The sequence below is a fragment of the Papilio machaon genome, chromosome 4 (assembly GCF_912999745.1).
Source record: "Papilio machaon chromosome 4, ilPapMach1.1, whole genome shotgun sequence".
NCBI classification, from domain to species: domain Eukaryota; kingdom Metazoa; phylum Arthropoda; class Insecta; order Lepidoptera; family Papilionidae; genus Papilio; species Papilio machaon.
In genome coordinates this window covers 617,776-630,425 of record NC_059989.1, presented here as the reverse complement: position 1 = coordinate 630,425, position 12,650 = coordinate 617,776, and the positions used below count along the sequence as shown (strand labels likewise).

Here is a 12,650-nt window from a genome sequence, read left to right as displayed (position 1 = left end):
AGCATTTGTTTTTAGATTCGAAAGTCTTTCTTAGTAAAATAGTTACCAATCAATAGATTTTTATAATTCTCATGTAGGGATGGTTATGAATTATACCTTATTTCACAGTTTATATTTGGAGATAGAACAAACATGCACAAATGTTATTACGAATATGGAGTTAGAACATTATCACATAAGAGATAGGCCAAAGTTATTGTTCCATTTTTGCGTGCTTGTTTGTTCTATGTGCCAAAAGTATATATAGGATGTTTATTTTTTTTAGCTGTCAAACTAACGTTCAATAGCATAACTCTCTCTCTCTTACTATAACAATACGTTTATTAATTGTTTTTATGAGTATAATAATATTAAGGGATTTCGTGCACTAGTTTACTACGACTTTGCCGTAGTGACCGCAGCGATCAGACTTTTATAGGAATGTCTCGCACTGTGCAGCAAAGATCTGCCTCTAGTTTGTGGTCGCTGCGGCCACTAGTTTGAATTATAGTTGCGAAATGCGCGAAATCCCTAAACCGACACCATTTTAAGGTTTTCAAAAGAAAAAAAAAATTTTTGAGGGATTTTTTTAATGATAAATGAATATTGTACTTATGACCTGCCTTTAAAATTATAAAATCACTTTTGAGTTCTATCTTTGAAATCAAAGATAGGGATGTCAAAGATAAAACTCAAAAGTGCTATTACAATAATAGTCCAGTCATTTAAGCTTAAATTAGGTAAGAATCTCGGAATTCGAGATACCCAGCTGTAAGTCTGTAAATACTTGTATATTGACACCCTAAATGTTGTCTCAAAACCTACATATGGTAGGGTGTAAGCAACCATTAAATTTCAAGGTCAAAGGTCACAAAAATCGGGTTTTCGCGCTTTTTTTGGAAATATCTCATTTCCTATGGGTTTTTGCTATTTGTATTTCTTTTCAATATTGTAGAATACAAAATTCTCTACAAATTTCGTTTAAGAATTTTTTTTATACGGTGAACCGTTTGCGAGATAGAGGGCGGAGAGCGCGCGGTCATAGCATCACTTCAGCCTCCGGTCGAAAACGCGCCATATAGTTGATGAACTATGAACTATTACTTACTTTTATATTTCCTGTGCTGACTGACAAATTAACTAAGCCAATGCTATAAGTGTGGACTTGTAATTAGCTGTATGTTAACTATCTTGTTTATAATACTGTTGTTTTCTAGCTGTAAGTCTGCCATGTAAATAAATAAATAAATAAATAAATAAATAAATAAATAAATAAATACGATTAGCAAAAAACTCATAGGAAATGAGATATTTCCAAAAAAAGCGTAAAAAGCCGATTTTTGTGACCTTTGACCTTGAAATTTAATAGTTGCTTACACCCTATCATATGTAGGTTTTGAGACAACATTTAGGGTGTCAATATACAAGTATTTACAGACTTACAGCTGGGTATCTCGAATTCCGAGGTGAACTTACTAAAATGACTGGACTATAATTAAAGGTATTGATGATCTCAGATCGGCACTTATTGTATTAGACAAGCGCCTCTGATTTACAATTTAATCATACACTGTTTAGGTTTATTTGAAAATCGAAATAGAACTTATAATAGGTTGGGGAAAAAGTTTTTTCGCATTTTATATGAAAATTCAAAACATTTTTAACTTTTTGCCATCTTATAGGTAGGGACATGACTCCATTGCTATAGAAATTTTGGGGCTTCTGATCAAAAAACTGCGTCAAATAGTTTTGGCAGTCCTCTCGTGATGTTAACCTGACACTGCCTAAAGAATTCTGAAGAGACCGAAACAGGTGGAAATCTGAAGGTGCCAGGTCAGGACTATACGGCGGATGCATTAACACCTCCCAGCCAAACTCTCTTAATTTTTGCTGAGTGGTTAAATATGTGTGAGGTCTAGCGTTATCATGATGAAAAACCACACCCCTTCTGTCAGGTACTTGTAAAGATGTTGAGGGTAGATATAGAAAAACAATAAATCAGTCGATACTCAGCTCCTCTTTGATTTAACACCTCTCGTATATATTATAAAATTACCTGGCGCAGCCGGTAGGATTCTGGAAATTTTAAGCTAAGCTAGTTTAAAAGTGGTGTTAAGACTATATCAGTGAAAAGATTTAAACAGTTATCAAGAAAGTGCAAAGTGTACGTTCAAAATGAATAACACGTTACAACCGCCGCCGCCGTTTCGTTTCGACGACTCTGTGAGCAACGTTACATCGGGCAATATAACGCGAGAGTGGAGCAAGTGGAAAAACAGTTTTAAGATTTACATGAAAGCGATCAAGCTGGATAAGGAGACACCGGATGTGCAGGTCAACGTATTGCTGCACGTAGCTGGCGAGAAGTGTCAAGAAATCTTTGAGCAATTTAATGAACAATTCAGGACGGCTGAAGATTTACTCATAAAGTTCGACGGATATTTTGGTGGTAAAAAGAACCTAACGATCGAGAGGCATAAATTTTTTGGACGCAATCAACAGGATTGTGAATCTATGGAGCAATATATTACTGAGTTAAGTAAACTCTCAATGTCTTGTGAATTCCAAAGTTTACGCGAAGACTTGTTAAAAGACAGGCTAATATATGGCATTAGAGATGACGGCCTCCGCGAAAGGCTATTGAGGGAGCAAGACCTTACTCTCAATAAGTCTATCGAAATATGTAAGCTAGCGGAAATGTCGAGAGCACAGGCCAGTATGATTAAAAGAGACAATCTACGAGAGCAAGTACTTGAAGTGAAGACAGAAGGTCATGTACATGCAATTCAGCGGTCTCGCGGCTATCTCGGGACCGGTAACATGGTGTGTACGTGTGGCATAAACCAGGCCGGCAGTTCGGCGCGCCCGGTAAACAGTGAGCGTGCCACCGGCAGCCGGCAGCGCGGCAGCGCCGGGCGCGCGGTGACGTCATCTCAACGGTCGAAGAGCGCAGCGCGACCTGTTCAGTGGCAGCGCGGCGCATGCGGTTATTGCGGCACTGTGCACTCGAGATTCGAGTGCCCGGCGTACGGGAAAACATGCAGAAAGTGTAACAAATTGAACCATTTTTCAAAAATGTGTCGTGCGGGTCATATCCATACCGTGCAGGAGGACACCTCGGATCGGGTATGTAAAAATTATATATTTTCTAAAAATAGTGATTGGGTGGTAGATGTAATAATCAATAATACTGTATTGAAAATGAAGTTGGACACGGGAGCTGACGTAAATGTTTTGCCGACTAGGTATTTGACATCAATAGGTATAAATAAAATTAACATAATTCCAACTTCGACTAAGTTAATAGGATACTCGGGTACAGCAATTAAAGTTATAGGTAAATGTAGTTTGAAAGTAAAATATAAACAAAACGATTATATATTAAGATTTATTGTCGCGGATGTCGATTCTGTGCCTATTTTGGGGCGTCAATCGTGCGAGGAGTTAAATGCAGTGCGCCGGGTGTTAGCAGTTAACAACCAGACGAGTGATAGTATTTTAGATGAATTTGACGACATTTTTCAAGGCATGGGCTGTTTGCCAGGTGAATATAAAATACAAATAAAAGACAATATCTCACCGGTAATACATGCGCCTCGGAAGTTACCAATAGCGTTGAGAGATAGTGTAAAAAACAAGTTAGATGAATTAGTCAAACAAAATGTAATTGCTAAAGTTGAGGGTCCGACGGACTGGGTGAATAGTATGACAGTCGTGAAAAAACCAGACGGGGACATACGTATTTGTTTAGATCCCAAAGATTTGAATAAAGCAATTAGGCGGGAACATTTTAAATTGCCTACTTTGGACGAAATCACGTCCAGGTTATCGGGTGCAACATTTTTTAGCACCCTGGACGCTAAGCAGTCTTTTTTCCAAGTAAAATTACACAATAGTTCAACCAATTTATGTACCTTTAATACCGCGTTCGGCCGATATAAATTTTTAAGAATGCCGTTTGGGATTTCGTCGGCATCCGAAATCTTTCATAAAAAATTGTACGAATTTTTTGATGACTTAGATGGCGTTATATTATTTGTGGACGATTTGTTAGTGTTCGGTCCAACGCGACAAGTGCACGATGAACGGTTACGGCGTGTATTGAAAAGATGTAGGGAAATTAATATAAAATTAAATAAAAAGAAGTGCAAAATTGGATTAACAGAATTGAAATATTTAGGTCATAAAATTTCAAAAAATGGTATCTCCCCTGATGACTCGCATACGTTGGCCGTACAAAATATGCCCACACCTAAATCGGTAAAAGATTTAGAAAGGTTTTTAGGTCTTGTAAATTACGTAGGCAATTTTATACCAAATTTGTCAGAGAAAACACATCTTCTTAGAGAACTACTTAAAAAAAAATGTTGAATGGCACTGGGATGAGAGACATGATAAATGTTTTAATGAATTAAAAAGGTGTTTGATTAGTCCACCGGTGTTAAGGTACTACAGTTTAGAGAAGCCGGTGACGCTGTCCGTGGACGCCAGCAAGCACGGGCTGGGCGCGTGCCTCATGCAGGACGACGCACCTGTCTGCTACGCGTCCAAGTCGTTAACGGAAACTGAGCAGCGATACGCACAGATTGAGAAAGAATTATATGCGTGTGTATTCGCTTGCGAAAAATTTTATTCGTATATTTATGGCCGCGACGATGTTATTATAGAAACCGACCACAAGCCTCTCATAAGTATAACAAAAAAGCCAATATCCGAGGCACCGGCACGTTTGCAGAGAATGCTCTTGAGATTGCAACCGTATTCTTTTAAACTTATATACAAACCGGGCAAATACTTGTACGTAGCAGACACGCTGTCACGCGCGGTGGCACCAGCGCCGGCGTTGAGTGAAGCCGCGCGTGAACACTGGGCGATGCGCGCGCAGGTGTGCGCAGTCGCGATCAGCAATCCTCTGACGGACACGCATTTTTTGGAATTGCAGCGCAACACAAAATTAGATGAGGAAATGCAATTATTAATTAAAACGATAAAGAAGGGTTGGCCCGATCACAAGAGCAAATTAGATTTGAGCTTGAGACCTTATTGGGACAGTAGGGATGAGCTCACTGTTGCGTACAATATGGTATGGAAAGGCGCTAAGATAGTTATACCTAAATGCATGCGCAAGCAAATGCTAACAAAAATTCACTCAGGTCATTTAGGAGCGGAAAAATGTAAAAACAGAGCGCGCGAAATAATGTATTGGCCTAATATGAACTCGCAAATTGTAGATTTGATATCGCATTGTCAAGCTTGTCTTACTTATAGAAAACAAAACAATAAAGAATGTCTGATACCTCACGAGATACCCAACAGGGCATGGTCTAAGTTAGGAGTGGATATTTTTCATTTTGCAAGTAAGCCGTATTTATTAGTGATAGATTACTATAGTAAGTACATTGAAGTGGTCGAGTTAAATACCATGACCTCATTGGAGGTAATTAACAATTTAAAAAACATATTTTGTAGACAGGGCATTCCTGAAATATTAATGACAGACAATGGTCCTGAATTTGTGTCACAATATTTTAAACGGTTTGAGACTGATTGGCAGTTTAAACATATAACCTCATCTCCGCGGTATCCACAGTCTAATGGTCAAGTAGAACGAGCGATACAAACTATCAAAAGTATGCTCAAAAAGACGTACTACGATCAATCGGAATTTCGGTTAGCGCTATTAGAATATTTAAATACACCAATTAGTACCGAATTAGCGTCCCCCGCACAACTTTTAAATAATCGTAGACTTAGAGGTATATTACCGAGGGCTCCGACATTTCTCGAACCAAAAATTATAGATAAAAACAAAATAATAAAAAGTTTACGCAAACGACAAAATTATCATAAGTTTTATTACGATAAAAATTGTAAACAGTTAAAAGAATTAAAGGCAGGAGATAAAGTAAAAGCTTTAATTAATGGAGATTGGTCCAACGGCATTATAATAGGGAACATAGGGCCCCGTTCTTATATTATAAAAATGTGCACAGGTCGCGAGATACGCAGAAACCGTAGGCACATAATAAAAGATAGCCAGTTCCGTTCTGAGTCATATGTGTCGCCGTATGATGCGGACGACTTCAATATGAGTTGCGAGAGTACGTCACATGACGACGACGCCCGTGTCCAACCACATCAATCTTCCACCCAGTCATCATCATGTAATAATACAAGTAGAGACGGCCGTAACTTACATGTAACTAAATTTGGCAGGACAGTGAGGCCTCCTGAGCGGTATGGATACTCCTAAGGCAGGGGTAAGAAATTTATAAAATCTAATAGTTGCACAATTGTTACGGAAGGTTTTTGCTGGTTTTTGTTATTGTTTAATTTCCATTAATTTTAGTGTTGTTGTAGTTAGTATGCCCTGTAGTATGTAGTATTCAAAAAAAAAAAAAAAAAAGTTTTATATGCTGTTATTTTTTTTAAGAAGGGAGATGTCAGGTACTTGTAAAGATGTTGAGGGTAGATATAGAAAAACAATAAATCAGTCGATACTCAGCTCCTCTTTGATTTAACACCTCTCGTATATATTATAAAATTACCTAATTATTGATTAATTCCGGCCGCTTTCTCTCAACTTCTTGCTTTAATCTTATCAGTTGTTCGCAGTAGTTCTGAATCGATGGTCCTGCCTGGTGGTAACAGCTCATAATGAATAATGCCCTTCCAATCCCACCACACACACAGCATCACCTTGTTGCGAGTTAACCCGGGTTTCGCCACAGTCTGTGAAGCCTGACCGGCCTTGGACCATGACCTTTTTCGCACGTTCTTGTCGTACGTGATCCACTTTTCATCACCGGTTATCAATTTCTTCAAAAATGGTTCGGTCTCATTACGTCGTAATAAAGAATCACAAATGAGTACACGGTTCATTAGGTTTCTTTCAGAGAGCTCGTGAGGTACCCAAATATCGAGCTTTTTTGTGTACCCATTTTCTTTCAAATGCGCCAAAACTGTTTTGTGTTCATTTCCCAGTTCTTCAGCTACGTCGTAACTACTGATATGCCAATCTTGCTCCACTTTTTCAAAAATAGCATCCATTTTATCCGTAACAGGGCGACCAGAGCGACGTGCATCTTTCGGACCCTCCCTCTCCCTTTGAGGGATGGGTAAAAGTGTACAAGTTAGCAGAAATGGTTCTCAGTTATTAAAAACAACACCCTGTATCCAATTCATAACGGGATTGAGAGAAGGTTAAAAAGTACTCACTGCTCAGTTCGGAGCTGCATCTTCTTATATTTATTTTTGCGACTAGTTGCAGACATTGTTTATCACTTCTTTGAAACAATTCTGGCACAAACACACAACGATTGATATGTTTTTTTTTTTTTTTTTTTTCCGGGAGCGACTAAGTGGTCTCAGTGATGACTTCGGAAACAATGACAATCAAACAAAATGGCGGACATGGCGTCGTGGGCTGTGATTGGTCAATTCATTGGACATAGAACACACAAGCACTGAATTTTTATAACGATGTAGGATATAAAACAAACACTGGACTTAGAACAAATAAGCACAAAAAATTCATTGCAGTGTCGTGTCATACGTAAAATTTAAATGTTTTTTTGTAGTTTTAGAAACAAAAACTTCCTAATCTTCCTTTACCAACAAGACTGAAATTTAAATCTTTACGATACTACATTTAAAGTCCATTTTCGGTCAATTTGGTCGATAGAACAAAAAAGCACTGAGGCGACGGTTTGTCGATTATATCAAATAATTGAGGATATAAATTATATCAAAACCTATTATTTTCAACCCATTTAACAATTATTTTTTAGAAGCTAGCTAATTAAAGTTTTAATTTGCCTAATAATAATAAGATATTATGATAAAGAAGAATGTTTTGTATTTTTGTATATTTGCAACGAACAAACTCAACAGCTAGTAAACTGAGTTAAAAAATTTGTTCGCCATTGAAAGGCTACATTATACCCGAGCTGAGCCTATATAAATAACTGTATGTTAACTATCTTAAATCTAATATTTTTACTTTCTATCAGTAAGTCTTCTATATAAATAAATAAATAAATATTTCATTTTATTATTTTTATAAAACACTATCTGTCGCCCGCGACATTATCCGCGCGGAATTAAAAAAAAAACTTGATAAGTAACCTATGTGTTCTTCCAAACTATGTTCAAAATCTGTGCCAAATTTCATCAAGATCTGTTGAACTGTTCCTGAGATATCTTCAAACAAACATCTATCCATCTAAACATTCACATTTATTATATTAGTAAGATTTAAACATTAATGTCTATCTATGCAAAGTTGGCACGCACCTAAACATACTAATTACAATCAGTAATTATAACTTTCCATGTAGTTTAGCAAATAGTAATTAACATAAAGTTAAGGGCGAAGAGATATCGAACATATGTGTATACCGAAGCCTTAAGGGAGGCTGTAAATAGTATCACTTACGATAACTTACCCCATTAATGGGTCATCTAAACCGCTTAAGGGTGAACATTCGCTGCCCTATGCCGTGCCCTTTCATCTAAGACTATCTTGTTTGCCCACCAACGCAGAATATACACAAACTAATTTCTCAATAACCTTACTTAGGATAATTGTTTTATAATAATTAATATAATATTAGATAATCCAAAAAAAGCTACGGCCCTTAACCAATCAGTCTATCCTTTACTTGAAAAGCCTTTTTAAAGAAGACCAATACGCTAAACTTTCACTTTATTACGTAAAAATCGCAATGTAATTGCAAATGTAAACGTCAAATAAGAAACTAGATATGGGAAATAATAATTATATCTAAAAAAATAATAAAATCTAAGAATATTTATTAACTAGTTTTCGCCCGCAACTCCGTTGTTGACTATGTTCTACATCTGTGACAAATTTTATCAAGATCCCTTGAGCCGTTCCAGAGATACCTTCAAAGAAACATCTACCCATCCATCTAAACATTCGCATTTATAATATTAGTAAGATTTCATTAAAAATTTTCCATTTACTCACCACAGTACTCATATTAAAGACAAACTATTTTCACTTCGGTATCAAGGAAAGAAGTTTTAGCTTCAGAAATAAGCACATCAATTGTGATTACGCAATATTGGACACTATTGAGCTATCCAACGCATACCTAAGTCGTAATTAGGAGTTTGCGTCCAATGAGTACGACCAATAATCTTTACCCAATTTCAATTATGCATTTATGGCGCAATAGAATCTATTGAAGCATCTGATGATCGTTCATAGCATAATCGGATAGCAATATGCCTTATATTACTCCTAGGAGGGCTGCAGAAGTATTGCTTACCTACTTTTATGGATTGCGAAAGATGATCATTTTTATGAAAGAAAAGGTTATTTTGTCTAAGAAATAAAGCTGGTGAACCGAGGTGGACTATATGAAAGTTTTGCATGAACCGTACACTACAAATTGGGAATTTAGAAAGATGTGGACACTTCATCATAGTACCGTTGTATTTACTATACATTTCCATTTGTTAAAACGCGTTGGTTTAGAAACTCGTACAGAATATAGGTGGGGTGTCGTTCTGTGTTGGCATCGCGTCAGAAAGTCGCTTAGCGAGTGCTTACGGCAAGAAATGCGCGGTCATTATGTTTTCATCGGCTACAAAAAATGGAGTGCTGTCGACCGCCGGAGTAATTGCAACAGGGTAGGGGGAAAACGAGGGGAAGAGGAGAAAGGGGGTGAGTAAAGCCCTTTACTTTTTGTCGGCGCTTTTCTTTAGTCATTAACAAATTTTAGCCGTAATATTGACAGATTAGCCTTGAGATGCGGGAACGTTGGTGAGTTGATTGACATTCTCGACAAAATCGCGGAAATTAGATGTCAAAGTTGTGGTGAGTGGATATTGAATTTACTTTTGCATCGCTGTGGCATATTTAAGCAAGTTCTCGAAACTTCAACTAAAGCTATATCGATCACAATGATGCCACGGTGACTTAAAAAGTCATTCAAAATAACACTTTTAATTAAATATCTTGATATAAAAATAATATTACTTTCGTAAAAATTAGCAAGTGTTACAAGGGAGAATATGAAAACAACGAAATTCAGAGAACATTTGTTAGATATTTTTCTATAAAGTTAGTCAGCTGCCAAAATGAGTAAGCCAAATACCATTCGTCGCCAAACCGTGAAAGGTTGTTGATACATTGATTTATTTAGCACGTTAACACGTTCGCAGTAAAAGAGTTTCCCTACAGAAGGAAAGTGTAAGCCGAACATTACCGGCGCTTTCTTTGCCGCCTCAAGATGACGTGCGGTTTCGTCACGGATCGCGTTACGTCACATCGCCCTAAAATGTTCGTTGGATTATTATTTTTTTGAGTTCCAAAAACAAAAGCATCAAGGAACAAGAGAACGTTACGAGACGTATTGTTCTCTGAAGATATTTTTTGACAGGGTCTAGAAGAATGTATTATCACAGTTCGACATTTTTTTGTAAACCGTTTAGTTAAATAAATTTGTATAGAGGACAAATGATACCTAATAATCATAGTCTTCTATGAAAAAAATATATACAACACTTATATACCACTCATAAACTTTGCTTACAACATTCATATCGCGTTGAAAAATATTTATTTTTAAATTCCACAAAATCCAGTTTTATTACATTGTACTATACTATGTTCATATCTGAATCATAAAACTCAATTTGTAGTTTTGATGGACGACACACACTACATCATAGTGCTTGTATTGTGCCTACTACAACGATTGCTGAATGACAGAGCTATACATCAATTCACCAGTGTTATTTTTCATCAAAAATAGTTGAATCTCAGATAAAACTACGTAAAAATAACTGTGTTATGACTTTATGATGTTAGAATATAGATTTTAGATTGTATTAAAGTACAAATATTCTTGTCTAGCTAAAGATAAACTAGCAACTCCGTAAAGTCTCTTTGGAGTAACCTTAAAATTTGATGACATTTGTATTATTTTGTAATATTATAAAATGATTTGTAATAAATTTTTTAAAGTTATTTTATGAACATTAAATAACAAGTTGAACTGGATTTTTTTTTGTGATTGAGTAGTCACTGTTTGCCTTATTTGGCTTGAGGTGGTCGCAGATGGCGCTCAGCCTAAACCTCGTTTAAGAGTAACTAGGCTCAAAGTCTCCCTCGGGGGCCACGGCTCGAATTGAGAGGCCGTCAAAATATTTGTAAAAAAACCTCATATTTATACCTCTTCACTCTCGATTTACGGTTTACATTCAATTCAAGGTATTACCGTTCGCAATAGAGAAAGCACTGGAAAGGAAATTTTAAATCGGCAGAACCTGTGACGTAACAGAAATAAATATCTGAAGGCAGCGAAGTGTACATATCCATTTACCATTTGTTCCAAGCGATATAAGATAAATCGTTCATCTTAAATCAAAGCCTCTATATTTCCGTCTGCCAGCAGTTGCCAATAAATTCCAAAGCATTCTTCTCAAACTGTGCACTATCCATGATTTCCTGTCTACTATACGACAAAGCTGAATCGATTTGTTGTGCGATCAGCCATTATCAAAATATCGACGTAAAATTATAGATGTCGCTATCTCAAAAAGTGACTAACGATAAAATTCTGGCAAAGCGAAACTTTTCAGAATAAAGTACACATATTAGTACATATATTAGTCACTCTTATAATTTTAGGGGATCGTTCCTATTCCTATAATCCTATATCCTATTTGTTGTAGCAATCATCTGAATATAGGAAGGTCAGACGTATTTACAAAATCCGCTTGTAAGCTACGCTTCCATTGAGAGCCATAAAATAACAATATCGTTGCTTAAAAATTATGTACGAACTTTAGTGAAAGTGAAAGGAGTAGTAAGGGAAGGAAATATTGTGTCGTACAATATTTTATAAAGTATAATACACATTGTAGCGATACAGTTTGTCGCGTTGAGTGGATCATTTTTCAAATAAACTTCCTTCACAATACAACACTTTACTTACAATAATTTTCTTTTTTGTAAGACCTCTCAGAATATCATAAGTAACCAGTATATTGTACTATAAGTAAAATATACACATTAGCCCTAATTTAGTGAAAACTCGAATCACTCAGTGGAGACGTATATAAGGTAACGATACGACATGATCCTTACAATAATACTAGCTGTCGCCCGCGACTCCGTCCGCGCGCAGTTAATAAGCTTATATGACACGTTCGTAGATTTACCATAGCAGCGCCATCTATTGATTACTTACTCAACCCAGTCGAAAGGTATCGACATCTGTCAAATAATAACAGACAAATAATTAGCAATAAATTAAAATTGCGACTATAATTTGAGATTTAAACTATCCTATCTCTCAAGTTGGATCGAACTGCACATGGTGTGCGAATTTTATTATAATCGGTTAAGTGGTTTAGGAGTCCATTGAGGACAAACATTTTTTTTGCATTTGCAAACATTTGCAAAATGTAAGTAGAAATATAAACATTATCATACAGTTTCCAAATACAGTGTATATTCGTAGATAATAAAATCTTAGTGTGCACAATAACAATTGGCAGCTCGTAAAAGAGTAATAAAAATTGTCCTTCAATATTACAAGTGGCTCTCGCTTTAAATGCGTCTGGGATTTTTTTTTTGTAACTATATAGTAAACAGAAATACACTGCCGTCTATAAACATAGACAAGACTATT

At 36.3% G+C, this 12,650-nt stretch overlaps 2 protein-coding genes across 2 annotated transcripts; one reads left to right on the top strand and one right to left on the bottom strand.

Annotated features, from left to right (window-relative positions):
- Positions 1-1,939: 1,939 nt before the first annotated feature.
- On the top strand, positions 1,940-6,385 carry LOC123723630. The gene is made up of 2 exons (XM_045686918.1): positions 1,940-3,105; positions 6,196-6,385. Exons 1-2 carry the CDS (start codon positions 2,155-2,157, stop codon positions 6,211-6,213), a joined length of 969 nt encoding a protein of 322 aa, XP_045542874.1. The 5' UTR covers positions 1,940-2,154; the 3' UTR covers positions 6,214-6,385.
- A 173-nt stretch (positions 6,386-6,558) lies between these two features.
- LOC123723610 (histone-lysine N-methyltransferase SETMAR-like) lies at positions 6,559-7,029 on the bottom strand. Its single transcript, XM_045686801.1, has one exon. It carries the CDS (start codon positions 7,027-7,029, stop codon positions 6,559-6,561), a length of 471 nt encoding a protein of 156 aa, XP_045542757.1.
- Positions 7,030-12,650: the final 5,621 nt, after the last annotated feature.

Coding starts and splice junctions, on each gene's coding strand:
- LOC123723630 (XM_045686918.1), top strand. CDS start 2,155: ATGAATAACACGTTACAACCGCCGCCGCCGTTTCGTTTCGACGACTCT.
- LOC123723610 (XM_045686801.1), bottom strand. CDS start 7,029: ATGGATGCTATTTTTGAAAAAGTGGAGCAAGATTGGCATATCAGTAGT.